Source organism: Salmo salar, chromosome 29 (assembly GCF_965601325.2).
Source record: "Salmo salar chromosome 29, fSalSal1, whole genome shotgun sequence".
Taxonomy (NCBI): Eukaryota; Metazoa; Chordata; class Actinopteri; order Salmoniformes; family Salmonidae; genus Salmo; species Salmo salar.
This window is the reverse complement of record NC_138319.1, coordinates 25,051,445-25,078,948: the sequence shown is the minus strand read 5'-3', so window position 1 is coordinate 25,078,948 and position 27,504 is coordinate 25,051,445. Positions and strand designations below refer to the sequence as shown.

Below are 27,504 nucleotides of genomic sequence, written 5' to 3'. Positions count from 1 at the left end.
TAAAATAACCTCCATGCCTATGTGTCGCAGTAGTGCACAATAGTGGTTTTTGTGGTTGCCAGATCTCAACCCCAAAGCTCAACCTAGTTTTTGTGCTGGAGTTTAAACAAAAATCCTAGGAGTACTTATTTGCAATACAGCTCTTGCAGGTAATGAATAGGTTGAAGGTAAATTGAATTGACCCTTGTTTGCTTTTGTTTGGGAGGAAGGAATGTCCTGTGAGTCCGCATATCAAAGGTTTCTAGCCCCTAGCATTGCGTTTGTTTTGAATCTGGTTTAAACAATTGCTTGTAAAAGCTTGGAAGTGTAAAAAACTGAGAGGAAATGGTTAAATGGCATGCTGGGAAACAGCTATGGAGAAGGGGGTGTGCCCATCCCAGCCAGTTAGTTAGTCCATGCCGGGATTTCGCCACTGCCTTAAGAGCTGGAACTACTTGCAACAACAGCTTTTTTTTTTCTTTGCCTCTCTTTCTCTCTCTCTGTCCAACACTACCTGCTCCGTTTCTCACTGTAGTAGAATTGTGGCCTTAAGTTTCTGGATGTGTATTTTTTTTTTTAAATAAATAAAAACAAACCCAAATACAAATGACCTTAATTCATATTTTTGTGACTGACTGCTTCTGTTCGATACCACATGCTTTTAAGTGGTGCAAATGTAAAACATTGTGCATGGAATTGGAATAAACAAGAAAGAGTAGCACTTTGCTTGGTCCTGTATTGGTGTTTCTGTGGGGGGGGCTCTTTATATGAACCAGTAGATTTTCATTCTTAGTAGAATCTATGGCTAACGGTAGCCTAAACTTAGAAAAATGGGGGGTGGGCTCTGTTTATGTGAACCAGTAAAAATGAATTTGAATTATTAGCTATCCACATCGACATGACCACAGTGGACAAGGTGGAAAGCTGGAAAGTACCTCGGTGTACAGGTCACTGACAATCTGAAATGGTCCACCAACACATACAGTGTGGTGAAGAAGGTACAACAGCGCCTCTTCAACCTCAAGGGCCTGAAGAAATTCAGCTTGGCACCTAAGACCCTCAAACGTTTACAGATGCACAATTGAGAGCACCCAGTCGGGCTGTATCACCACCTGGTACGGCAACTGGAGCACTGCAACCGCAGGGCACTCCAGAGGGTGGTGCAGTCAGCCCAACGCATCACTGGGGGCACACTGTCTGCCCTCCAGGACACCTACAGCACCCGGTGTCAAAGGAAGGCCAAAAGGATCAATCAAGGACATCAACCACACGAGCCACGGCCTGTTCACCCCGCTATCATCCAGAAGGCGAGGACAGTACAGGTGCATCAAAACTGGGGCCAAGAGACTGAAAAACAGCTTCTATCTTAAGGCCATCAGACTGTTAAACAGCCATCACTAGCCGGGTACCACCCTGCACCTTAGAGGCTGCTGCCCTATATACATCGACATGGAATCACAGGCCACCTTAACAATGGAACTCTAGGCACTTTAATAATGTTTTTATACAGCTTTACTCATCTCATATGTATATACTGTATTCTATTCTACTTTAGATTTGTGTGTTGTGAATTGTTAAATGCTACTGCACTGTTGGAGCTAGGAACACAAGCATTTCGTTACACCCGCATAACATCTGCTAAATATGTGTATGTGACCAATAAAATGTGATTTATTGGAGTTAAGGTGGCTGATGATGACGATAAGCATACTCCTGTAAGACTGTAACATGACAGATTTCCAAGAGTTCCTCCTGGGCCATACGACCAATGGATGCTACACCAGTTCCCTTGGGCTGGGCCATGTCTTTAGGACCATCCTCATCCCTTCTTCTCTCTGACTAGCGGGTGGTTAGAAAAATGCATTTGTTCAATAGGTTTGCACAAAATGGAAAATTATCTAAATAATGCCAAGAGCCTTATTTAGGATTGTCACTGCCGTTTTTCTGTGCGAGTGGCACCTTAAATCTTCGACCGGACTGCAGCATGTAGAAGGATCTGCCTTATCTGCCTTCGGGTTACTCATTAGCCCACATTTCATCATTTGTTTACCTCTGTGATGCACGGGAGTTAGGACAGGTACACGTAAAATCCATTTAGGTGCCCCCGCTTGGCAAAACCCGTGGATTCTGGGAAGTGGGAAGTCACATAGCCATGATGTATGTATTATGCAGTGCCTGTATACCAGTAAGCATCACTGTACTTCTGTTTTTCTTCTTGTTTGTTTAGAGGTCTCTCGTGGGGTTGGGCATTGTTTGGCTTCATGCATGGATTAACCAACGAATCCCTACGAGGACTTTTGAGAGGCTTTTCATTTATTTATTTTTTATCAGTCTTATTGTCAGTCACTTGACACTAGAACATTAATTGTCTGGAGGTTGCATATATTAAGGGTCCTTGCATTCTTTTTGCAAACATGGGCCACTTGACATTGTTGGTGTTTGATCACTGTTCCACCGTTAACTTAAACTGTCCAATTGGAAATCCCTCAAGTGTGATCCATTCTATGGGCAGGCGCAGCTCCACCACCTCCTGAACTGCCATGCATGTCCAACATATTGCTAAACTAGGTACCCTAGAAAACCTTCCCTTCCTCATATCGTTTCCTTAATGACTAAAAGGTCTGGTCTGGCTTCCACCTATCAAGTCCTTTTACTTCATTTGTTTAGGACACAGATTTGGAGACAACCAGTGCCTAAAATGAACACCCGCCACCCATCAGTTTTTTTTTCTCCCATTGGTGGGTAAAATGTCTATTTCACCAGCCACAGTGCGAGCATTTCACTCGCATTTGTGCTGCAGTAGCTGTTTTCTAAGTATTTCTGCCGTTTTGTTTCATAGCTACAAATCTTATATAGCCTATCCCACCTCGCGCAGCAACACTGACTGGCTGGGGGCTGTGCGCACGTGCTGAGTGAGAAATTCATTTTTAGAAGCGCTGCGCACAGGCATAAAAGTTGGTCTAAAGTATACTGAAGTGAGACTTCGTCCCAGTGTTTCTTGACTATTTGCATTGATTTGTTCACAAGCAAGGTTGTTTTTCAATGTTTGAGTTTCAACTGCTAGGGAAGAGAAGACAACACGGCTACTAGTCAGATTAGCCAGACTCAATCTCACAGCTAAAAACATGAGTCTTTTTGCCACGGTAATCTCCCACTCTTAAAGGGGCAGGTGAAATTAGTCTCATCTGTGATATTTTGTTTAAATGACTCTGGTCTAGTAATACATTTGTTTTAGAAACATTACAAAGCATTCTCAACTAACTTAACTAAATCTACCTGCCAGAGTGGTTGATGGACCAAAAAGTTAGTTTCAAGCCTTGGAGACAACCGAGAATGTTGTGCAGTGGCCATCAGTCATTTTGGAGAAGTAGAATTGGTGTTTGAGGTTGGCATGAATTTCTAATAAGTAAAACCAATACCTTGCAGTGCAGGCTGGATGAAAAATGCTGAACAGTGGATTAGGCTACTAGTTACTATGCTTGGTGTGGAAAGGAGCGGAATCGGTCTGGCCAGACCAGTTGACCTGGATTAAAACTGTTCCAGGCCCGGGACACAATGGCCTTGCATTTTCAATGATGTAGGTCATTGATCAGAGCACTGGGATTCGGTTGCCGATGGCAGTGTCAATAGCGGTGTCCGTCTCATCCCAGAAACCCAACCCTGGTTACCCGATGCCTCAGCCCCTGACCTCGCCACTGCATTGTGAAAGGTAGAATAGGCCGCAAAGCCTCACAATTGTTTGCAGTGGAAACCCAATATTTCCCACCACAAACTTTGTGTTTGGGTGGTTTGCTTTCGAGGCCGCTAGTCCTTGCTTTTGCCGTCCAATGAGTTTTGCCTTTGAAACAGCTTATTGCATTGCTGGAATATTATACATTTTTTTGTTCCCAACTGAGCACAAACCCAGGAAGTGTCTTCCTTTGACGTGTATCTCCCGCTTTCTGATTCTGCTCTTGCTTTATGGTGGTTAGGCTGCTTCAGAAGAACCTATGTTATTTGGACCAGCTCAGGCGCTTAGTCATAGTGTTCTGAACCAACCTACATCTAGGCTAGTCCATCCTAAAGCAGGGGTGTCCAAAATCATTTCACGGAGGGCCGAGTGTCTGCAGATTTTTGGTCTTTACTTTCAATTAAGACCTAGACAACAAGGTGAGGGTTTTTAATACCCCTTTCTCCCCAATTTCTTGGTATCCAATTGGTAGTTAGTCTTGTCTCATCGCTGCCACTCCCGTACGGACTCGGGAAAGGCAAAGGTCGAAAGCCATGCATCCTCTGAAACACAACCCAACCAAGTCGCAGTGCTTCTTGACACAATGCCAACTTAACCCGGAAGCCAGCAGCATCCATGTGTCGATGGAAACACCGTACACCTGGCGACCTTGTCAGCATGCACTGCGCCAGCCCGCCAAAGAAGTCGCTAGTGCGCAATGGGACGAGGACATCCCTGCTGGCCAAACCCTCCCCTAACCTGGACGACGCTGGGCCGATTGCGGCCGGCTGCGACAGAGCCTGGACTCGAACCCAGAATCTCTAGTGGCACAGCTAGCACTGCAGTGCCTTAGACCACTGCGCCACTCGGGAGGCCCTGGTGAGGAGTTATTTACTTATTATTTACTTATTATTTATCTTAATTCAAGAAACAAGTACAAATGTGGAGTGAACCTGCAGAGTTAGACGCGTGATCTAAAGGAGAAGGCCCTTTTGGTCCGGGTTGCAGGCTTTGAGTTAAGAGAGCCACATTGGTAAGTACTCTGAATGGCACCTCTTTGTTCTTGTGTAGCACAGAGAAAGAGAGGGAGCCAGAAAGTGCCAGAGCTTTTTAGACGCTACATTTGCACAGACCCACTACGCATGAGCTGTTCTAGATAGTCCAGCCAAGTTTTCAGAGCTAGACAGAGGTGTGTTTTTCTCCCTCCAGCTTTCTCTCTTGCCCTAGTTGTCTTCCCAGTCCTATCCCTCTTTCTCCACTCCAGGGGCTTGTTTTGGATGCTCTGGTTTGGTGCCCTGGTTTCCATTGCATGTTCGGTCTGCTACCACCACAGGGTTCATGACACTGATATGAGCACCAATCCTCTCTCTCCCAGTTCATGTGGGAATCATGTAGAAATTTCTTTCAAGTGTCACATTTTTTTCTATGTTATTTAGAGTTTTTCTGTAGAATGAGCCCGTCACAACATCGCCAGCAGCTGAGCTGTAGCCGCAGGTGGAGCGGTGCGTCCCATTTGGCTGCTATGACTGCAACACCAGTGTTGACAGTGTTGGTTAGGCCTATTACAGACCGGGGAGGGAAAGGAAGTGCTGTGCTGTGGACTCCACTGCTCAGTGCTCCAGAGATGGGGCAGAGAGAAGTGAACAGAAACAAACCTTGGTCCACCACACTCTAACAAATGTTACTGAAACAAACATGGAGGGAGCTTTCGCTCAAGTTCAATTTTGAGATGAATTTATAGGCAACAAGTGTCTGGTTTAAAGGGCTTTTATATTTTTATATATATATATATATATATATATATATATATATATATATATATATATACTGCTCAAAAAAATAAAGGGAACACTTAAACAACACATCCTAGATCTGAATGAAATAAATAATCTTATTAAATACTTTTTTCTTTACATAGTTGAATGTGCTGACAACAAAATCACACAAAAATAATCAATGGAAATCCAATTTATCAACCCATGGAGGTCTGGATTTGGAGTCACACTCAAAATTAAAGTGGAAAACCACACTACAGGCTGATCAAAATGAGGCTCAGTAGTGTGTGGCCTCCACGTGCCTGTATGACCTCCCTACAACGCCTGGGCATGCTCCTGATGAGGTGGCGGATGGTCTCCTGAGGGATCTCCTCCCAGACCTGGACTAAAGCATCCGCCAACTCCTGGGCAGTCTGGACGTGGCGTTGGTGGATGGAGCGAGACATGATGTCCCAGATGTGCTCAATTGGATTCAGGTCTGGGGAACGGGCAGTCCATAGCATCAATGCCTTCCTCTTGCAGGAACTGCTGACACACTCCAGCCACATGAGGTCTAGCATTGTCTTGCATTAGGAGGAACCCAGGGCCAACCGCACCAGCATATGGTCTCACAAGGGGTCTGAGGATCTCATCTCGGTACCTAATGGCAGTCAGGCTACCTCTGGCGAGCACATGGAGGGCTGTGCGGCCCCCCAAAGAAATGCCACCCCACACAATGACTGACCCACCGCCAAACCGGTCATGCTGGAGGATGTTGCACGCAGCAGAACATTCTCCACGGCGTCTCCAGACTCACGTCTGTCACGTGCTCAGTGTGAACCTGCTTTCATCTGTGAAGAGCACAGGGCGCCAGTGGCGAATTTGCCAATCTTGGTGTTCTCTGGCAAATGCCAAACGTCCTGCACGGTGTTGGGCTGTAAGCACAACCCCCACCCGTGGACGTCGGGCCCTCATACCACCCTCATGGAGTCTGTTTCTGACCGTTTGAGCAGACACATGCACATTTGTGGCCTGCTGGAGGTCATTTTGCAGGGCTCTGGCAGTGCTTCTCCTGCTCCTCCTTGCACAAAGGCGGATGTAGCGGTCCTGCTGCTGGGTTGTTGCCCTCCTACGGCCTCCTCCACGTCTCCTGATGTACTGGCCTGTCTCCTGGTAGCGCCTCCATGCTCTGGACACTACGCTGACAGACACAGCAAACACCCCCAATAAAGGAGTGGTTCTGCAGGTGGGGACCACAGACACTCATCCTGGATGAGCTGCACTACCTGAGCCACTTGTGTGGGTTGTAGACTCCGTCTCATGCTACCACTAGAGTGAAAGCACCGCCAGCATTCAAAAGTGACCAAAACATCAGCCAGGAAGCATAGGAACTGAGAAGTGGTCTGTGGTCCCCACTTGCAGAACCACTCCTTTATTAGGGGTGTCTTGCTAATTGCCTATAAATTCCACCTGTTGTCTATTCCATTTGCACAACAGCATGTGACATTTATTGTCAATCAGTGTTGCTTCCTAAGTGGACAGTTTGATTTCACAGAAGTGTGATTGACTTGGAGTTACATTGTGTTGTTTAAGTGTTCCCTTTATTTTTTTGAGCAGTATATATATATATAGTCACGTTTGTCGTAAAGAGAGGACCAAAACGCAGCAGGGACATGTATACTCATCTTCTTTATTGACGGGAAAAGAAGGAAAAACAAACAAACACGTATACAAAGTCGCTGTAAGTATATATATATATATATATATATACTGTATGTCGCTCTGGATAAGAGCGTCTGCTAAATGACTAAAATGTAAATGTAAATGTACAAAAATAGCAAAACGATGAACAACAAAATAACAGTCTTGAAGGCAACACAGCAATCCAAGAACAAACACTTAACCAAACATAGGACTCTCAAAGGCAACTAGAAAACACCTGCCTCCAATTGAGAGTCCAACCCCAATAAACTAGACATAGAAATACAAAAGACTGGAGACCACATAGAAATAAACATAGTTCCGGGTTATGTTCTAACTAAACCAACACCCTACTAAATAAATCACCACCCCGAACCACATACAAAATACCCTCTGCCACGTCCTGACCAAACTACAATAACAAATAACCCTTATACTGGTCAGGATGTGACAGTACCCCCCCTAAAGGTGCAGACCCCGGATGCACCTCATAAAAAAAACCATAAAAAAACTACCCCTAAACTAAAGGGAGGGAAGGGAGGGTGGCTGCCGTCACCGACGCCACTTGTGCTACACCCCCCCTCCCCAACCCACCTATACAGGAGGTGGTTCTGGCTCAGGCCTACTGTCCTCCAGACAGTAGACAAAGTCTCTACATTCTGGACCGTAGGCAGACTCACTCCGTTCCGGGTCGTAGGCCAACTCACTCAGTTCACAACTGTGGGCAGACTCATTCAGTTCGCAGTTAATTTCCATTTCACCCGGTTCCGGGTCGCAGGCAGACTCCCTCGGTTCCGGGTCGCAGGCAGACTCCCTCGGTTCCGGGTCGCAGGCAGACTCCCTCGGTTCCGGACTGGACACTGTTGTCGGATCCTCTGGACGGGGCGCTGTCTGCGAACTCTCGAGGCTGGGCTGACGCACTGGAAGCCTGATGCGTGGGGCTGGTAGAGGAGATACCAGGCTGGAGACACGCACCCTAGGGCTAGTGTGGGAAGCAGGAACCGGCCGAGAGGAACTACTATTACGCACTGGATGCCTGATGCGTGGTGCTGGTACTGGACGTGCCAGTTTGGGGACACGCACCTCAGGGCTAGTGCGTGGAGCGGGAAACACTGGACCGTAGAGGCGTACTGGCGGTCTCGAGCGCAGAACTGGCATCGCCCTTACTGGCTGGATGCCCACTTCCCCCTGGCAAATGCGGGGCGCTGGTACTGCGCGTACCGGCCTGAAAATACCCGGCCTCGTCACAGCACCCATCACCCCGAAGCACGGGACCTGTCCAGTCACTGATTGTTTGGGAAAGGTACGGGGATTTGGCCTGGGGCTCAAGCCTCGCCCAGCCAAACTAACCGTGTGCCCCCCCAAAATAATTATTGGGGCTGCCTCTCAGGCGCCCTTAACTCCTCCATAGCCCTGGAAATTCTTATCCTCATCTCTGCCCATGTCTCCTGATATTCCACCTGTTGCCGCTCCTTCCTCCGCTGCTTGGTCCATGTTTGGTGGGTAGTTCTGTAACGCCTGTCGTTATGTAGAGAGGACCAAGGCGCAGCGGGTTGCATGTTCATCATATATATATTTATTAAATAAATGTGAACACGAGGAAAACAAAGAACGACAGTTTCACAGGCTATACTTACAACAGCAGTGTGAAATGCAACTACCCACAATTAACAAACAAAACACATCCCTATATATATAGGACTTTCAATCAGAGGCAACTGAAAACACCTGCCTCCAATTGAGAGTCCAACACCCAATACTAAGACATAGAAATACAAAGAACTAGAATGAACATAGAACATAACCCAGAAATAATAAATCAAACACCCTACTAAATAAATCACCACCCCGAACCACATAAACAAAATACCCTCTGCCACGTCCTGACCAAACTACAATAACAAATGACCCTTATACTGGTCAGGACGTGTATATATATATATATATATATATATATATATATATTACAGTACCAGTCAAAAGTTAGGGCACCTACTCATTGAAGGTTTTTGCTTTATTTTTACTATTTTCTACATTGTAGAATAATAGTGACGACATCAAAACTATGACATTACATATGGAATCATGTAGTAACCAAGGAAGTGTTTAACAAATCAAAACATATTTTAGATTCTTCAAAGTAGCCACGCTTTTCCTTAATGACAGCTTTGCACACTCTTGGCGTTCTCTCAGCCAGCTTCATGGGGAATGCTTTTCCAACAATCTTGAAGGACATACGCTGAGCACTTGTTGGCTGCTTTTCCTTCACTTTGCGGTCCAACTCATCCCAAACCATCGTAATTGGGTTAAGGTCGGGTGATTTGTGGAGGCAAGGTCATCTGATGCAGTACTCCATCACTGTCCTTCTTGATCAAATAGCCCTTACACAGCCTGGAGGTGTGTTGGGTCATTGTCCTGTTGAAAATCAAATGATAGTCCCACTAAGCGCAAACCAGATGGGATGGCGTATCACTGCAGAATGCTTTGGTAGCCATGCTGGTTAAGTGTGCCTTGAGTTCGAAGTAAATCAAAGACATTGTCACCAGCAAAGCACCATCACACCACAACCTCCATGCTTCACGGTGGAAACCACACATGCAGAGGTCATCTGTTCACCTACTCTACATCTCACAAGCACATGAAGGTTGGAACAAAAACCTCAAATTTGGACTCATCAGACCAAAGGACAGATTTCCACCGGTCTAATGTCCAATTGCGTTTCTTGGCACAAGCAAGTCTCTTCCTTATTGATGTCCTTTAGTAGTGGTTTCTTTGCAGCAATTTGACTATGAAGGCCTGATTCAGTGTCCTCTGAACAATTGATGTGTCTGTTACTTGAACTCGGAAGCATTTATTTGGGCTGCAATTTCTGAGCTGCAGTTAACTCTAATGAACTTACCCTCTGCAGCAGAGGTAACTCTGGATCTTCCTTTCCTGTGGCGGACCCCGTGAGAGCCAGTTTCATCATAGCGGTAGAGGGTTTTTGCGACTGCACTTCAAGAAACTTTCAAAGTTCTTGGTCTTTTACCAAATAGGGCTATCTTCTGTATACCACCCCTACCTTGTTACAACACAACTGATTGGCTCAAACACATTAAGAAGGAAAGAAATTCCACACATTAACTTTTAACAAGGCACACCTGTTAAATGAAATGCATTCCAGGTGACTACCTCATGAAGCTGGTTGAGAGAATGCCAAGAGTGTGCAAAGTTGTCATCAAGGCAAAGGGTGGTTACTTTGAAGATTCTCAAATATAAAATACATTTTGATTTGTTTATATTTGAGATTCTTCAACGTAGCCACCCTTATGGGCTGTTCCTCTTTGCCACACTGACTTTACGGGCTGTTCCTCTCCTCTCTGCCACACTGACTTTACTGGCTGTTCCTCTTGTAATAAAGCTCAGCTATGAGGTTGAACTCGAAGGCTGTTTACCTGTTGTTGATGCCTGTATTACTGTTCATACTTCAAAAGGCAGTTCCTCATTTGGTGAGGCAGACCTAAGTAACAATGTTGCTGCTCCTTGAGCAGAGCCTGAAAGGCAGATCAGATCAGTGACTGTTTCCTCTCCCTGTGTGTCTCAGGGGCCGTAGCAGAGGCCGAGCCCAGGTTGAGGATGAGGACAGCATGGACGGGACGGAGACCGCCGAAGCAGAGAACATGCAGGATATGGGTGAGTTGACTGTCTCTGTCATCATGGAAAGGTTTGTGTGTGTACATACCTGTATCAGTGTGTGCCTCTTTGTGTGTTTTCATGCGTGTTCCCCTTTTAATATTTGCGTGCTGTTGTCTTCATACATGTGTGCTTGTTTAGGCTGCCGTCACTGATAGGGTGGAGTGTTGGTATTCAGGGGAGATTTGATCCAGTTTCCAAGTGCCTCTCATCATTAAGACTTAGTTCTTTGGAGCTGTTGCATGACCACTACCTCTGCGATGCAGACCCACTGCCTCCGCGATGCAGGCCCGCTGCCTCCGCGATGCAGAGCCGCTGCCTCCGCGATGCAGAGCCGCTGCCTCCGCGATGCAGAGCTGCTGCCTCCGCGATGCAGAGCCGCTGCCTCCGCGATGCAGAGCCGCTGCCTCCGCGATGCAGAGCCGCTGCCTCCGCGATGCAGGCCCGCTGCCTCCGCGATGCAACCGCGCTGCTTCTCAATGCCTGTAGACCAGGCATTCCCAAACTGGGGTACGCGCAATGTCGTCGGGGTACACCAAATAAAAATGTGATTCAATAATACTAATCTTCACATTTTCAAAGTACATTTATATTTTCCAACGGGGCTATACATTTGGGTGAGTTTTCTTTCTCGCTTGAGTAGCCTTGTTTCACTGCCAAAAATAAAATTAAACCGTCTAGATTTTAGCGAAATAATACAATTTCAAATACAGGTAGCCTAGTCAAATAATTAACATCCAATCACATTAACCGTTACTCTCTCGCGGGAAACCTTCAGTCTTGCGCAGACATTTAGAAACAAAACATGACAATTTGAAAAATAAGCCACGGATGTTTTTGGAGTAGTAAGACATGTATAAAAGCAACAGATACCATTAATAAGAAGGGGCTAGAAGCTTCTTATATGGTGAGCTACGGAGTGGCTAAGGCAGTCAAGCCCCATACTATTGTGGTGGACTTAATTATTCCTGCTGCCACGGATATGGCTGGGACAATGCTATACAGACAAAAAAAAAATAAATACAGCCCAAAAAACTATACAGACCAATGCCTTCATCAAACAACACTGTTTCCCGTCACATCAGTGACATGGCAGGAGATATTTTGAAACAATTAATACTTCGCATACAAGCCAGTGAATTATATGTGTTACAGCTGGATGAGTCAACAGACAGGGGGCCTGGCACAGCTCCTGGTATATGTCCGTTACGTTTATGGGGGGTCAATTAAGGAAGACATCCTCTTCTGCAAAACACTGGAAACCAGGACAACAGAAGAGGATATTTTAAAAGTACTGGACAGCTTTGTGACATCAAATGGACTTTGGTGGTCAAGATGTGTTGGTATCTGTACTGATGGGGCAATAGCCATGATGGAGACTTAGTGGATTGGTAACGCGTGAGCAATTAGTTGTTCTCGACGCCATTTGGGTACACTGCAGCATCCACCGAGAGGCTCTTGCTGCCAAGGGAAAGCCTGACAGCTTGAAAGATGTTTTGGACCCTACAGTGAAAACTACACTACACTACAGTGGTTAACTATGTTAAAGCAAGGACCCTGAACGCTCGTGTATTTTCTGCATTATGCAATGATATGAGCAGCGACCATGTAACACTTTTACAACATAACGCTGGTTATCAAGGGGCGAAGTATTGACATGTTTTTTTTAATATTGTGAGACGAGCGATAAGTTTTCTTTACTGACCTTCATTTTCACTTGTCTGACCGTTTCCATGATGACGAGTTTCTCACCCGACTCGCCTATCTGGGAGATGTTTTTTCTCAACTGAATGATCTGAATCTAGGATTACATGGACTCTCTGCAACTATATTCAATGTGCGGGACAAAATTCAGGCTATGATTAAGAAGTTGGAGCTCTTCTCTGTCTGCATTAACAAGGACAACACACAGGTCTTTCCATCGTTGTATGATTTTTTTGTGTGCAAATGAACTCAAGCTACGGACAATGTCAAATGTGATATAGCGAAGCACCTGAGTGAGTTGGGTGTGCAATTACGCAGGTACGGCCGACACAAACAACTGGATTCGTTATCCCTTTCATGTTCTGCCTCCAGTCTACTTACCGATATCTGAACAAGAGAGCCTCATCAAAATTGCAACAAGAGGTTCTGTGAAAATTGAATTCAATCAGAAGCCACTGCCAGATTTCTGGCGCTCAGAGTTTCTTGCCTTGGCAAATCGCGCTATTAAGACACTGATGCCCTTTGCAACCATGTACCTATGTGAGAGTGGATTCTCGGCCCTCACTAGCATGAAAAAGAAAGGTACAGACTGTGTGTGGAAAATTATTTAAGACTGAGACTCTCTCCAATACAACCCAACATTGCAGAGTTATGTGTATCCTTTCAAGCACACCCTTCTCATTAACCTGTGGTGAGTTATTCACAATTTTTGGTGAACAAATAAGGTTTTATATGTAAGATGGCTAAATAAAGAGCACAATTATTGATCATTATTTGTGCCCTGGTCCTACAAGAGTTCTTTGTCACTTCCCACGAGCCGGGTTGTGACAACTCACACTCGTTCTTATGTTTATTAAATGTATCGTATGTGTGTGGCAGGCTTACAATGATGGCAAAAAACTATATATGAGAGTGCGCTGACCCTTGTGCTAGAGGAGGTACACAGCTGGAGGTTGAATGTTTGAAGGGGTACGGGACTATAAAAAGTTTGGGAACCACTGCTGTAGACTATAGCCTTCAAGTTGTCTGTAGAGAGGCAATCTACCAGTCTTGTTGCATATTGCGCCACCCTCCCCCATGTTTTTTTAGGTTTCCGTTGCTAAATGGTAGATGACTAAAGGCTGGTTCATACTTGTATTTCCACAGAGCCAAAACGTAGGCCTAATCGCTGGCTCGTTATGGGATGTTTACAAAGCCATCTGCAGCTGCTGCTTGCAGGGGTCTCGCCGGCCCACCATGCACTTCCCCAAACATTTCTAACCCGATAGTTCTGTGGATGCAACTACGTTAAGGCAGAACATCCTTGGAAAACAAGGCGCCATTCGGAGAATGCATTATGTAAATCAACTGCCAGAGGGCTGGCTAATATTTGCGATAGAACGTGGTCAACTCCCCTGTTGGTGGTGGTGTTGGTTCGCGTTTCGCTGCTGGCATTTTGTTGACCTGTAAATGACTTCACAAGCTTGGCAAATGCCACACAAAGGAGAGAAATAAAGTCCAAATCATTTGAACTGCTTTTGTGCTGCTGTCACAGGGTGCCTCAAGTGTAAAGTGGTTTCCTTTCTCCTCCATGATCACTAGGTTTAAAGCCTATCCAAACCTTTCACCTGTTTGTAGTAATGACAGATGGGGGAGGAAGAAATGAATTGTATTGAGACCCATACCTAGTTATGGTGATTTGCCTAGTTTTCCCCAATGCACAATGAGATCAAGGCTTCACAAGGCTTGATCTGATCCACTTCTAAAATGTGCTGCCAACCCTTACCAGTGCACGAACACAAACAGCCCCCCCCCCCCCCCCCCCCCCCCATTCAAAAGCCTCTTGCCGGACAGGAGATTCATTTCCTAGCTAGTAATTACACTCCAGGGCTTTTCCTAGGTGGGATGCTTTAAGAAAATGACCCCCGCCCCCTATAGACTTAGGCCGAATCAGTGTCTAAAGGGAAAATCAGGTCCCTGTTCTACTTGTACCCCACCTTGTTGTCTCCCTTAGGCCAATATTATAATGCATATTCTGGGCAATCTTGTTTGTATTCCCTCTTAGTTATGAAGAATGCTACCAAAGACCAGGGTTTGCTTTTGCTCCAAGAATGGAGTTTTGTGTCTTAACAATACAGAAAATAAAGATGCAGTGTGTACGCTTCAGTGCTTTTACGAGCTACAACAAGGATATATTATTTTATCCCCCCATTTCCAGAGTGGAGGAATGTCGTCGCTGGGAAAGAGGGGAAAAGCTACGTTCCTTATCACTCTTTAATGGTTGAGAATCACGTCCGGGTCAACGGTTCGAAATAACGCATTTTCGGATTTTCAAGTGGCGCAGCGGAGCGAATGATTTATGAATGTATTATGAATGCCTGACTGAGGATTTTGGATGCCCTACTGTTTCAGTATTAAAAAATATATAAACAACTAAGAAGGAAATGGATCGGAATCTGTGGGTTGTATTTCATTAGCTCTCTCTGGGAAGTCTGCCAGGTCAGACTTGAGAAGGTCTGCTCCACACTGACACTAGGGCCTTATCAAGGCTCTTGTTGATATTGCTAAGGTGTTTTATCCAAGAGGAAATCTAACCATTTTGAGTTTCTCATAATTACAATGATGTATTAGACTACTCATTCTGGACAGAGGTGTGTCCGTCCAGAACAATTGCAGATCTTCATTTTGTGAATTCACATGCATTTCTCCTGATATTATAATTTTAAATGAAATGTAAAACCCAGAATGACAGTAACTAGCCTAACCACAAGATCAAGTTGTTCAATAACTGTTAGATGTTGTATGGTTTTTATAATTGTTTTTCTACTAATCAGCAAATGCTAAAAATGAGACTGCATTCTGCAGTCTGTGCTCCCGTGTGGTTTATTAGTGACAATGTTTTGACCACTTCATCAACCTTATCCCTAATAACCCACATGGGAGCATCGATGGCAGTGTGTGGAGTCATCGTTTGCCTAACATTATCTGATATCCAGCACCTGCTCAAAGGCATTGGATGTGCATTTGTTCTCTTTCTTTATAGAAACCAAAAATCTTAATAGAAGTAACAGTGTAAGTTACTAGCCGAGGTATCGAATGTTACACAACTGATTACCAGAAAGCAAACAAATGTTGCCCATACACGCCAACAGTGGTAGGCATTGTTGATAAATGTAATTGGTCTGTCCCATTGATGTAAAGTTTCTAAACTCTAAATTATTTGGCCTGCTATTATTTCCCCTGAACTCCTGTGTAGGCAACTCTTCAGGAAAAGAGTGCCACATTTTTGGCGCTTTAAAGGTCAAGGTAAAGGTCACGTCATCTCTTTTTGCCCGGACGCGTTGTGACATTTTCGGCAATGCTTTTGTGATTTTCAGATGAATTGACTGGAGTTCACAGCCCTTCTCCTACTGAAAGGGTTGCTAGAGCTCAAAGCATTCACTAAGCCCACACAATCTCAGTGTTGCTTTTAGTAACACTAGAACAGAGAGAATGTACAGGGTCATGTTCATTTAAGGAAAATGTTTTAATGTTTTGCAACAGAAAAATTAAAATGAGCACTTCTTATTGTGAGTCCATATTATAAGTCCAGGTAGTCACCCTGTTTCAGTGAGTTTTATTCCATTTGGTGGTTAATGAACACAACCCAGAGGTGCCAGTTGAACTGAGCCTTTGACTGGCAGGTGAGGGGTTAGGACTAATCCTTTTGCTGTTCAGCAAAACTCTGTTTTTCTTTGGTCTTAGTTTTGCATAGACAATGGTTTGGAATGAAAGAACTCCGTGTTTGCATAGTCTGACAACTCGTGTGTCACAATAAAAATGACAATCTGACAATGTGTTCCTAAAAAAGTCCTGAGTGAAACTAGACCAGGTTTCTTCTGATTAAGGTGTTGTTGCCTATGTCAACTGTGTTCCCAAAGAGAAACAAGTCAACTGTCACCCTGGATTTTGCTAGTTTGAATAATTTGGTAGTGGGCACTACTGCCGTCCCATGACTAAATGGTCTGTTATAGTCAGTAGACATACTAAGTGCTTTATGAATGTGGTTTCCCGCGTTTTGAACAAATAACAGTGTAACCTCTACCCCCTCTTTTCCCCACAGAAGTTAAGGAGCTGGTCCTGGATGTTGAGGAGGAGATCATGGTGCCTAGCCCCAGGGACGACAGACCCCTCTCCCCACTCTTCCAGCGCTCCGTGTCGGAGGACTCTGCAGGATCCTCCGCCTCAACCCTGGAGCACGCCAAAGTCCGGTAAGAGTAGGGTGAGGGGAAGAGAGTGACATAGAAAGAGTGTGCGTGCGTGCCAGATGGCCAGAATAAGGCAGAGCAGGAGATGGCGGCAGGGAAAGGGAAAATGAGATTCCAGTAAGAGAGGCATAGTAAGACTGACATTCTAGCCATTCTCAGAGGGAGGGAGAGTGCGAAGGAGAGAGGGGGGTGTGTAGTCACATAATAGAGAAGGAGAGGATAGAAATGAGAAGGCATTGGTGAGTGAGAAAATGACTCTGACATGCTGAGTCACAGCTGTGTGTGTGTGTGTGTGTGTGTGTGTGTGTGTGTGTGTGTGTGTGTGAGGAGTCCAGGGAGAGGTGTGAGGAGTCCAGGGAGAGGTGTGAGGAGTCCAGGGAGAGGTGTGAGGAGTCCAGGGAGAGGTGTGAGGAGTCCAGGGAGAGGTGTGAGGAGTCCAGGGAGAGGTGTGTGGTTAACAGTGGATGGAGGGCAAAGTGTGTGTATATTTATGTCTCAACGCACACACAGTGGGTATAGGTGTTTGTGCAACCCAACAAAATGAGTGTGGGCCAATGTGTGCATTGCGAGAGAGCGACAGACAGAGGGAACAAGCAAAAGAAAAGAGGGACAGGGTATTTTCAGGGAGTGTGAGGGAGGAGAGGATGTGTGTGCTTGCATGCTTGAATGAGCCACCGTGGTGGGGAGGGGAGACGGGGGATGGGGAGGGGAAGGCGTGCAGAGAAAGTACGCGAGGGATTGTAGAAAGACGAGGTGGGGGAGGGGAACAAGCAGCGGAAATAATTGAGCGCTGGGGATTGTGGGTAGAAGGGAAAAGCAGGCTGGGTAAAGAGGTCTCGGGGCCATCGGGGGTAGCCTGCAAACTGCAGGGCTGCTACTGTAATTAGTAAAGGGGGGAGAGAGAGCGAGAGAAACAAGGGGATGGCTTTTTCTTTCTAGTTCCAATTAGTAGAGATTGTGTTCCCGCTAGTGTACAGTAGAGGCCCTGGCAACATGTGGAGGGATGCAGAAAGTCACACAGACGGGCGCAGACATATGCACATGCACACTCATCGTACACACACAGTAGAGCCCTGCACGGTATGAATTTTAAACCCGAGCCCTACCCATGCCACGACGTTCAGGACCTACCCTACCCATGCCCGGCACTACTAAAATTTAAGGCCTGGCACTACCAGAAATCAGAAATAACTTCCTCCGTTAGCAAATCCGTTAGCTGCTCCTCTCTGTCACTCGTTCCCTGCGCGCTGCTTGCTCATGGCGGCTCTGGGTCTGTGAATATTCATGGCAATGGCTCCACTTGGGCTGCTCTGCTCAATGACGAGACATGAGAGAGCAGCAGTTAGCTACTTTTCGTCACTCTAATCTCCGTCAAAACTATTTTCTGTGAAATAATCTCTCCTGTTTTCTATTTGACGATGTTGATGCAGTTCTGACACCATGTTATGTTCTTAGTCAGATATGACTGTATTGCGCAGCAGAGCACGAGCAAATGGCTCAGCTTCAAATGTTTAGTAATACCCGAGCCCTGCCTGTATCCTAGTTATTGATGGAAGAACTGGCCCTATCCGGCCCTAACTTGATGTATAATGTCGGGGCCCGTCGGGCTATGGTTGGGTACCAAAACTCTGACACGCGCATGCGTACCATTGTCGTAAAAGAATAAAGACTACTATATTCAACACTGTTTAATAGGGAATTGCCAGGGACCTCACCATACGATATAATCACGATACGTGATAATATAATATGTATTGTGATTCTCACAATTCTATGTTTTGTGATTCGATACTGCGATTTTGAGATTTGATGTTCCAAACATATTGCTCTCTATATGTCTGCTGCAGAGAGACGAGAGAGCATGAGAAAATGTGTTTTGATCAGTCATGGAAATAAAAGTGCTGAAAGCATGTTGGCTCACTATTTAAAAAGATGGAGAAAAAGCAGATAAAAATGTTGTTTTTGTGCAGGTACATCCGACTACTAGTGTTGTCACGATACCTGAATTTTGACTTCGATACCAGGTTTAGTATCACGATAATTGATACCAAAGCGATACCACGGCAAAAACAAGCGCTTTAGCTAAAGTCACAGAATAATGAATGGGGTTTCTTTTTTTATAACATTGAACAATACACTGAGTGTACAAAACATGACCTTCCTAATATTGAGTTGCTACCCCCCTCCCGTTGCCCTCTGAACAGACTCAGTTCGTCAGGGCATGGACTCTACAAGGTGTCGAAAGCGTTCCACAGGGATGCTGGCTCATGTTGACTCCAATGCTTCCCACAGTTGTGTGAAGTTGGCTGGATGTCCTTTGGGTGGTGGACCAGTCTTGATGCACACAGTAAACTGTTGTGTGAAAACCCCAGCAGTTTTGCAGTTCTTGACACAAACCGGTTCTTGACATCTACTACCGTACCCCATTCAAAGGCTTTTCAAACTTTTGTCTTGCCCATTCACCCTCTGAATGGCACACATACACAATTCATGTCTCAATTGTCTCAAGGCTTAAATATCCTTTAAATATCCTTCTTTAACCTGTCTCCTCCCCTTCATCTACACTGATTTTGAAGTGGATTGTACAAGTTACAATAAGGGATCATAGCTTTCACCTGGATTCACTTGGTTAGTCAATGTCATGGAAAGAGCAGGTGTTCATAATGTAAAACCAGTAACTGGTGCCAGCCGGTTACCAGAGCGCATCTTAACTCCTAAACCAAGTGAGGCTTGTCATTTTGCTGGTGAAGAGCAAGGTTAGATGCCCTGTGTCCGGTGCGAGCTTTACACATGTACATTTAAAGGACCCTGGGATATCCGGTTATGTGACCAGCTTTTTGTCTGGGCGGTCACCATCTCGAAGTCTCTCCAATTGGATTGTGGAGGGTGTCTACCTGGCATACACCGCTAGCTAACCTTCGCCCCTGTATGTGCCCACTTCACAAGGGGTCTGGCAGTGCCTTGGGCATCGTTTAAAAGGTTGACTATAGGAGATATTTGTCCTTCGACGAGTTGGGCATCACCATACAATTTTCAGGTTTTATTGCTTGGATGTCACTGCTCCTAGTGTAGCCCACAGGGTGCTTACGGCTGGTACAGGGGAAAGTAACTAGGCAGCTCACCCTGTGCAATACCCAGATTGCTGACTTGCTGAAAGGGAACGTAACGTTATGACCATAACTACTGTTCCCTGAAGGAGGGAAACGTGGCCCCGTACCGCACGTTTCTGGCCTCGGTGAAGAGCGGTATTGAATTGAAGGAATGACTCTGAGCCTCACGCTTATTACCTGTGGAAGGTGGGGCTTCCAGTGAGGGGCGGATTTCAGGCGTGATTTTAGATTCTTCAACCGAAGTCACAATGCGACTCTCCATAGTTAGTTGTACCTCGTTTCCCTCTTTCAGGGAACAGTAGTTATAGATTTAGAATAAAGTACTGCATGCTAAGGGGCCCTAATAACAACCTGTTTTTTACAAAACAAATATCTAAATATATACTGCATCTCTCTGTAATTCCTTTTTTTTAAAATATTTTTTTTGTTTGTTTTAGTTGTCAGCATTTACCTTACAGGTTGGCAGCACGTCAGTGTATCAGATTGAAAGTATATGGCTGCTCGGTGTGTGGGTGTTGTCAAACGATGCTGTCTTTTATTGGTATTTTCAACCCCTGTTGGTACGTAGGTAGAGCTTGTTTTTGGGGCAGTGTTTCCCTACCACCCCCCACCCATTTTTAAAAATACTTATTTTGGTTTCAGTTTTGGGAATAAGCGGTACAGAGAGCAGGGTCATGTATGAAACGTTTTGCAACAAAACAACAATGCACGTTTCTTGTTGGACAAGTCACTCTCCTTTTCAGTCCATTGTCTTCCGTTTTGGTGCCTAATGAACACTACCCATTGCTTATCCTGTGTCTTTCCTATGTGTCCCCTGCAGTGAAAAGCTGTGTGCCTTCTGCTACTGTGGCGAGAGGAGTTTCCTGGGCCAGGGCGACCTGATGGTGTTTGGCCCCACGCCGGGTTACGTGCCGCTGCACATCCGCAACCGACGAGGCAGCTCGGAAAAGGACGATGACTACCACGAAGATGACTTCCAAGACGACCACCACGACACCAAGAGCCCAGGGCAGCGCAATGGCAGGAGGGGCCTTAAAAAGTAAGTTGGCTCAAACATTGGCGTACCGTAGTTGTTGGGTAACGCAAAAAGTTGTTGGGTTGGCTTACAATGGCCGTTCATCTTGCAGTGGCTATTCACACTGCTGATTTTGCTGTGATGGTGGTGTTTATGATGGCTTGACTTGGCAATGTCGATTCTCTTAGTGGTATTAATTTTCTTGAATCCATTTTGAGTCTCTCAAATTCCCGTTCCCCAGCTTTGCCCCAAGAGTTGCACGTTTTCTGGGAGAAAGTGTTAGCTAAGTACATCATACTAGTCTAGGGTGTCATTGGGACCTAGACATGTCTTCATTTTAAACTGGGAGGGAAGCAGAAATGTCTTCTCGACTCACTGGAAATGTAATGACCGTTTCAAGGCTACACTTTGATATCACTATTGCCATTGATTTGGTTGGAGAGTAAATGACAGCTGAAATTGCACCAGGGAAGTTGTCTACTTTACTTCAGAATTGTGTGGGTGTACACGCTGCCAAGGAGGTACACGCTGCCAAGGAGGTAACAGAACAGGCATAGAATTTTCCATACAGACTTGTCAGTGTTAGTTCATTAAAGTGGTTGTTTTTTATATGCCACATGGAGGTGTTGATGGTTACATCATAATTATATGGTACAGGCATTACTTTGGTGGAGGCGGTGGAGGCATTACTTAGGTGGAGGCGGTGGAGGCATTACTTAGGTGGAGGCGGTGGAGGCATTACTTAGGTGGAGGCGGTGGAGGCATTACTTAGGTGGAGGCGGTGGAGGCATTACTTAGGTGGAGGCGGTGGAGGCATTACTTAGGTGGAGGCGGTGGAGGCATTACTTAGGTGGAGGCGGTGGAGGCATTACTTAGGTGGAGGCGGTGGAGGCATTACTTAGGTGGAGGCGGTGGAGGCATTACTTAGGTGGAGGCGGTGGAGGCATTACTTAGGTGGAGGCGGTGGAGGCATTACTTAGGTGGAGGCGGTGGAGGCATTACTTAGGTGGAGGCGGTGGAGGCATTACTTAGGTGGAGGCGGTGGAGGCATTACTTAGGTGGAGGCGGTGGAGGCATTACTTAGGTGGAGGCGGTGGAGGCATTACTTAGGTGGAGGCGGTGGAGGCATTACTTAGGTGGAGGCGGTGGAGGCATTACTTAGGTGGAGGCGGTGGAGGCATTACTTAGGTGGAGGCGGTGGAGGCATTACTTAGGTGGAGGCGGTGGAGGCATTACTTAGGTGGAGGCATTACTTAGGTGGAGGCATTACTTAGGTGGAGGCATTACTTAGGTGGAGGCATTACTTAGGTGGAGGCGGTGGAGGCATTACTTAGGTTGAGGCGGTGGAGGCATTACTTAGGTGGAGGCGGTGGAGGCATTACTTAGGTGGAGGCGGTGGAGGCATTACTTAGGTGGAGGCGGTGGAGGCGGTGGAGGCATTACTTAGGTGGAGGCATTACTTAGGTGGAGGCATTACTTAGTGGAGGCATTACTTAGTGGAGGCATTACTTAGGTGGAGGCATTACTTAGGTGGAGGCATTACTTAGTGGAGGCATTACTTAGGTGGAGGCATTACTTAGGTGGAGGCGGTGGAGGCGTTACTTAGGTGGAGGCGTTACTTAGGTGGAGGCGTTACTTAGGTGGAGGCGTTACTTAGGTGGAGGCGTTACTTAGGTGGAGGCGGTGGAGGCGTTACTTAGGCGGTGGAGGCGTTACTTAGGTGGAGGCGGTGGAGGCGTTACTTAGGTGGAGGCGGTGGAGGCGTTACTGCGGTGGAGGCGTTACTTAGGTGGAGGCGGTGGAGGCGTTACTTCGGTGGAGGCGTTACTTAGGTGGAGGCGGTGGAGGCGTTATTTCGGTGGAGGCGTTACTTAGGTGGAGGCGGTGGAGGCGTTACTTAGGTGGAGGCGGTGGAGGCGTTACTTAGGTGGAGGCGGTGGAGGCGTTACTTAGGTGGAGGCGTTACTTAGGTGGAGGCGTTACTTAGGTGGAGGCGGTGGAGGCGTTACTTAGGTGGAGGCGGTGGAGGCGTTACTTAGGTGGAGGCGGTGGAGGCGTTACTTAGGTGGAGGCGGTGGAGGCGTTACTTCGGTGGAGGCGTTACTTAGGTGGAGGCGGTGGAGGCGTTACTTAGGTGGAGGCGTTACTTAGGTGGAGGCGTTACTTAGGTGGAGGCGTTACTTAGGTGGAGGCGTTACTTAGGTGGAGGCATTACTTAGGTGGAGGCGGTGGAGGCATTACTTAGGTGGAGGCATTACTTAGGTGGAGGCGGCCACCTTGTTTTATTGTGACCATGTGTTCACACGTAAACATGCCTACTGTACCTGTTGCTGATCGAATATGTGGCTTGGAAATGGTAAATAAATGTGTAAGCATTTTTGTTATGTTTATAGACTGTAGACTTCTCCCAGACTCACACCAGAGAAGCCAAAGAACCTAACGAAGTGAAGTAATTACTCTGAAATATTGTGTAGGGTTATATTTGTTAGTCCCTCAATGTTTGTCCGTTTCCTTCTGTTTGGTGCCTGTCTGAACTTCTCTAATTGGAAATGCAAATTTTCCCCTTTACATTGCAAAACCTTTTGCTACGGTGTATTCTAATGAATTCGACCCATGGCTTTGCCTCTAACTGGCTGGAAACAGATTAACTCCTGTGTCCAAGTTTCTCCATCAAACTAAATTGGTGTTCTCCCCCATTGTGCATTGTTTGAGGCATGTAGGTAGAGAGGGAAAGAGACGGAGAAAGATGGATGGAGTACCGTGACCCAAATAAGTGAACGCATGCTAATGAACCCAGGCGCTCCATTTCAATTTGGGTCAATTATTGTGGTGCCGAAATGGCCTCAGTGATTAGTTACTTGGAGGGGTGGAAGGGACTGAGGGGTGGATGGGGTGGAGGATAAAAATCCATGAAGGAAGAGAGAATTTTACTGGCAGGCCCTACTAGCTTCTCCAGCCCTGCTCTCTCTGCTCTCTATTTTCTCTCGCTCTCTCTCCCTGTCACTCTTCTCTCTCTTTCTTGCTGTCACTATTTATTTCCCTTGCTTGTTTTTGCGCTCTCTTTCTCTCCGCTCTCTCCTCTCTTCTCTCTCTCGTCATTTTCAGCTTCACGTGATCCACTGTTGACAAAGACCTCCCGTCAGAAGACACCCAATCGAGTGTCTCCTCCTTACATCCCCGAGGGGCCGGTGATGTAATGCTCTCACCCAGGAAGGTTCCTGACAGGGGGACAACGCGGCCCAAATGCATTGTTTCGTTGGAGCCCCATGATTGGTCAGTCAGTCCAGGGCTGGCGCCGTGCCAGTTCTAGACAGGGAGCTGAAGAATGAAAACAATAACAAGCGTGCGTGAGAGAAGTGTTAAGGTGGACTGTGTGAGAGAAGTGTTAAGGTGGACTGTGTGAGAGAAGTGTTAAGGTGGACTGTGTGAGAGAAGTGTTAAGGTGGACTGTGTGAGAGAAGTGTTAAGGTGGACTGTGTGAGAGAAGTGTTAACCTCTATGGGCTAGGTGGGACGCTAGCGTGCCACCCGTGGTGCACTCCATCAACAGCAGGTGCATTTCAAGAGCGGCAAATTTGAATCCAAATAAATGTCAAAATTCAAATTTTTCAAACATACAACTATTTTACACCCTTTGAAAGATAAACATCTCCTTAATCTAACCACGTTTTACGATTTCAAAAAGGTTTTACGGCGAAAGCATAAATTTAGAGTATGTTAGGACAGTACATTTACAAGAGTTGTGTGTAATGTTTTGTCAAGTCAAAGACAGGGTCACCAAAACCATAAAACCAGCTAAAATGATGCACTAACCTTTTACAATCTCCATCAGATGACACTCCTAGGACATTATGTTAGACAATGCATGCATTTTTAGTTCTATCAAGTTCATATTTATATCCAAAAACAGCGTTTTACTATGGCATTGATGTTGAGGAAATCGTTTCCCTCCAATAACCGGCAGTCAAGTCAGCGTCACAAATGAAATAATTAAAATTAGAAAACATTGGTAAAATATTATATTGTCATTTAAAGAATTATAGATTTACATCTCTTGAACGCAATCAACTTGCCAGATTTAAAAATAACCTTACTGGGAAATCACACTTTGCAATAATCTGAGCACTGCGCCCAGAAAAATACGCGTTGCGATACAGACTAGACGTCATGTTGGGGAGATCTAAAATCGAAAATACTATGTAAATAATCCATTACCTTTGATTCTCTTCATCAGATGTCACTTCCAGGTATCACAGGTCCATAACGAATGTAGTTCAGTTCAAAAAAGCTCATCATTTATGTCCAAAAATCTCCGTCTTGTTAGCACATGATCTAAGCCAGCCGGACTTCTCGTCATGAACGAGGGGAAAAAATATATTTCCGTTCGTTCAAACATGTCAAACGTTGTATAGCATAAATCATTAGGGCCTTTTTTAACCAGAACATGAATAATATTCAAGGTGGACGAATGCATACTCTTTTATAACGTATTGGAACGAGGGTACCCAACATGAACTCGCGCGCCAGGTGTCTAATGGGACATCATCGTTCCATGGCTCTTGTTAGGTCAGATCTCCCTCCAGAAGACTCAAAACACTTTGTAAAGGCTGGTGACATCTAGTGGAAGCAATAGGAAGTGCCAAAATATTCCTCAGCCCCTGTGTTTTTCAATGGGATAGGTTTAAAGTCAATACAACACATCAGGTATCCACTTCCTGTCAGAAAATGTCTCAGGGTTTTGCCTGCCAAATGAGTTCTGTTATACTCACAGACACCATTCAAACAGTTTTAGAAACTTTAGAGTGTTTTCTATCCATATATAATAAGTATATGCATATTCTAGTTACTGGGTAGGATTAGTAACCAGATTAAATCGGGTACATTTTTTTTATCCAGACGTGCAAATGCTGCCCCCTAGCCCTAACAGGTTAAGGTGGACTGTGTGAGAGAAGTGTTAAGGTGGACTGTGTGAGAGAAGTGTTAAGGTGGTCTGGGGACAGTTCACGGGAACTAGTGACCCCATTCTGTTTTGGCCTGAATAGCAACACAATGAATCACCGCTTTGGAGAGATCAGAGGAGACGGTAGAGAAAGTATCCTAACCGGACATGGATGAACTGTCACTCTCCCTGCATGTTGTATTGGCTGTTGATAAGATGAAAAGTTGTGTAAGGGGGTGCGTGACCTCATGACAGATTACGTGTGGATAACGCTCCCGAGTGGCGTAGCGGTCTAAGGCACTGCATCTCAGTGCAAGAGGCGTCACTTCCGTCCCTGGTTCGAATCCAGGCTGTATCACATCCGGACGTGATTGGGACTCCCATAGGGCGGCGCACAATTGGCCCAGCATCATCCAGGTTTGGCCGGGGTAGGCTGTCATTGTATTTAATAATTGGTTCTTAACTGACTTGACTAGTTAAATAAAGGTTAAAAAAATATATTATATATATATATATATATATATATATATATATATATATATATATATATATATATATATATATATATATATACTGCTCCAAAAAATAAAGGGAACACTTAAACAACACAATGTAACTCCAAGTCAATCACACTTCTGTGAAATCAAACTGTCCACTTAGGAAGCAACACTGATTGACAATACATTTCCAATGCTGTTGTGCAAATGGAATAGACAACAGGTGGAAATTATAGGCAATTAGCAAGACACCCCCAATAAAGGAGTGGTTCTGCAGGTGGGGACCACAGACCACTTCTCAGTTCCTATGCTTCCTGGCTGATGTTTTGGTCACTTTTGAATGCTGGCGGTGCTTTCACTCTAGTGGTAGCATGAGACGGAGTCTACAACCCACACAAGTGGCTCAGGTAGTGCAGCTCATCCAGGATGGCATATCAATGCGAGCTGTGGCAAGAAGGTTTGCTGTGTCTGTCAGCGTAGTGTCCAGAGCATGGAGGCGCTACCAGGAGACAGGCCAGTACATCAGGAGACGTGGAGGAGGCCGTAGGAGGGCAACAACCCAGCAGCAGGACCGCTACCTCCGCCTTTGTGGAAGGAGGAGCAGGAGGAGCACTGCCAGAGCCCTGCAAAATGTCCTCCAGCAGGCCACAAATGTGCATGTGTCTGCTCAAATGGTCAGAAACAGACTCCATGAGGGTGGTATGAGGGCCCGACGTCCACAGGTGGGGGTTGTGCTTACAGCCCAACACCGTGCAGGACGTTTGGCATTTGCCAGAGAACACCAAGATTGGCAAATTCGCCACTGGCGCCCTGTGCTCTTCACAGATGAAAGCAGGTTCACACTGAGCACGTGACAGACGTGAGTCTGGAGACGCCGTGGAGAACGTTCTGCTGCCTGCAACATCCTCCAGCATGACCGGTTTGGCGGTGGGTCAGTCATTGTGTGGGGTGGCATTTCTTTGGGGGGCCGCACAGCCCTCCATGTGCTCGCCAGAGGTAGCCTGACTGCCATTAGGTACCGAGATGAGATCCTCAGACCCCTTGTGAGACCATATGCTGGTGCGGTTGGCCCTGGGTTCCTCCTAATGCAAGACAATGCTAGACCTCATGTGGCTGGAGTGTGTCAGCAGTTCCTGCAAGAGGAAGGCATTGATGTTATGGACTGGCCCGCCCGTATCCCAGACCTGAATCCAATTGAG

The 27,504-nt window shown here is 45.9% G+C and overlaps 1 protein-coding gene across 1 annotated transcript in view; it reads left to right on the top strand.

The window, feature by feature from the left end:
* The window catches only part of LOC106590429 (histone-lysine N-methyltransferase 2C), a 206,257-nt gene that overhangs the window by 28,298 nt on the left and 150,455 nt on the right, over positions 1 to 27,504 (top strand). Inside the window, exons 3-5 of the mRNA XM_082970632.1 lie at positions 10,727 to 10,815; positions 16,601 to 16,748; positions 20,676 to 20,894. Of these exons, the coding sequence (XP_082826758.1) occupies positions 10,727 to 10,815; positions 16,601 to 16,748; positions 20,676 to 20,894 (456 nt within the window). The remainder of the gene's footprint in view (positions 1 to 10,726; positions 10,816 to 16,600; positions 16,749 to 20,675; positions 20,895 to 27,504) is intronic.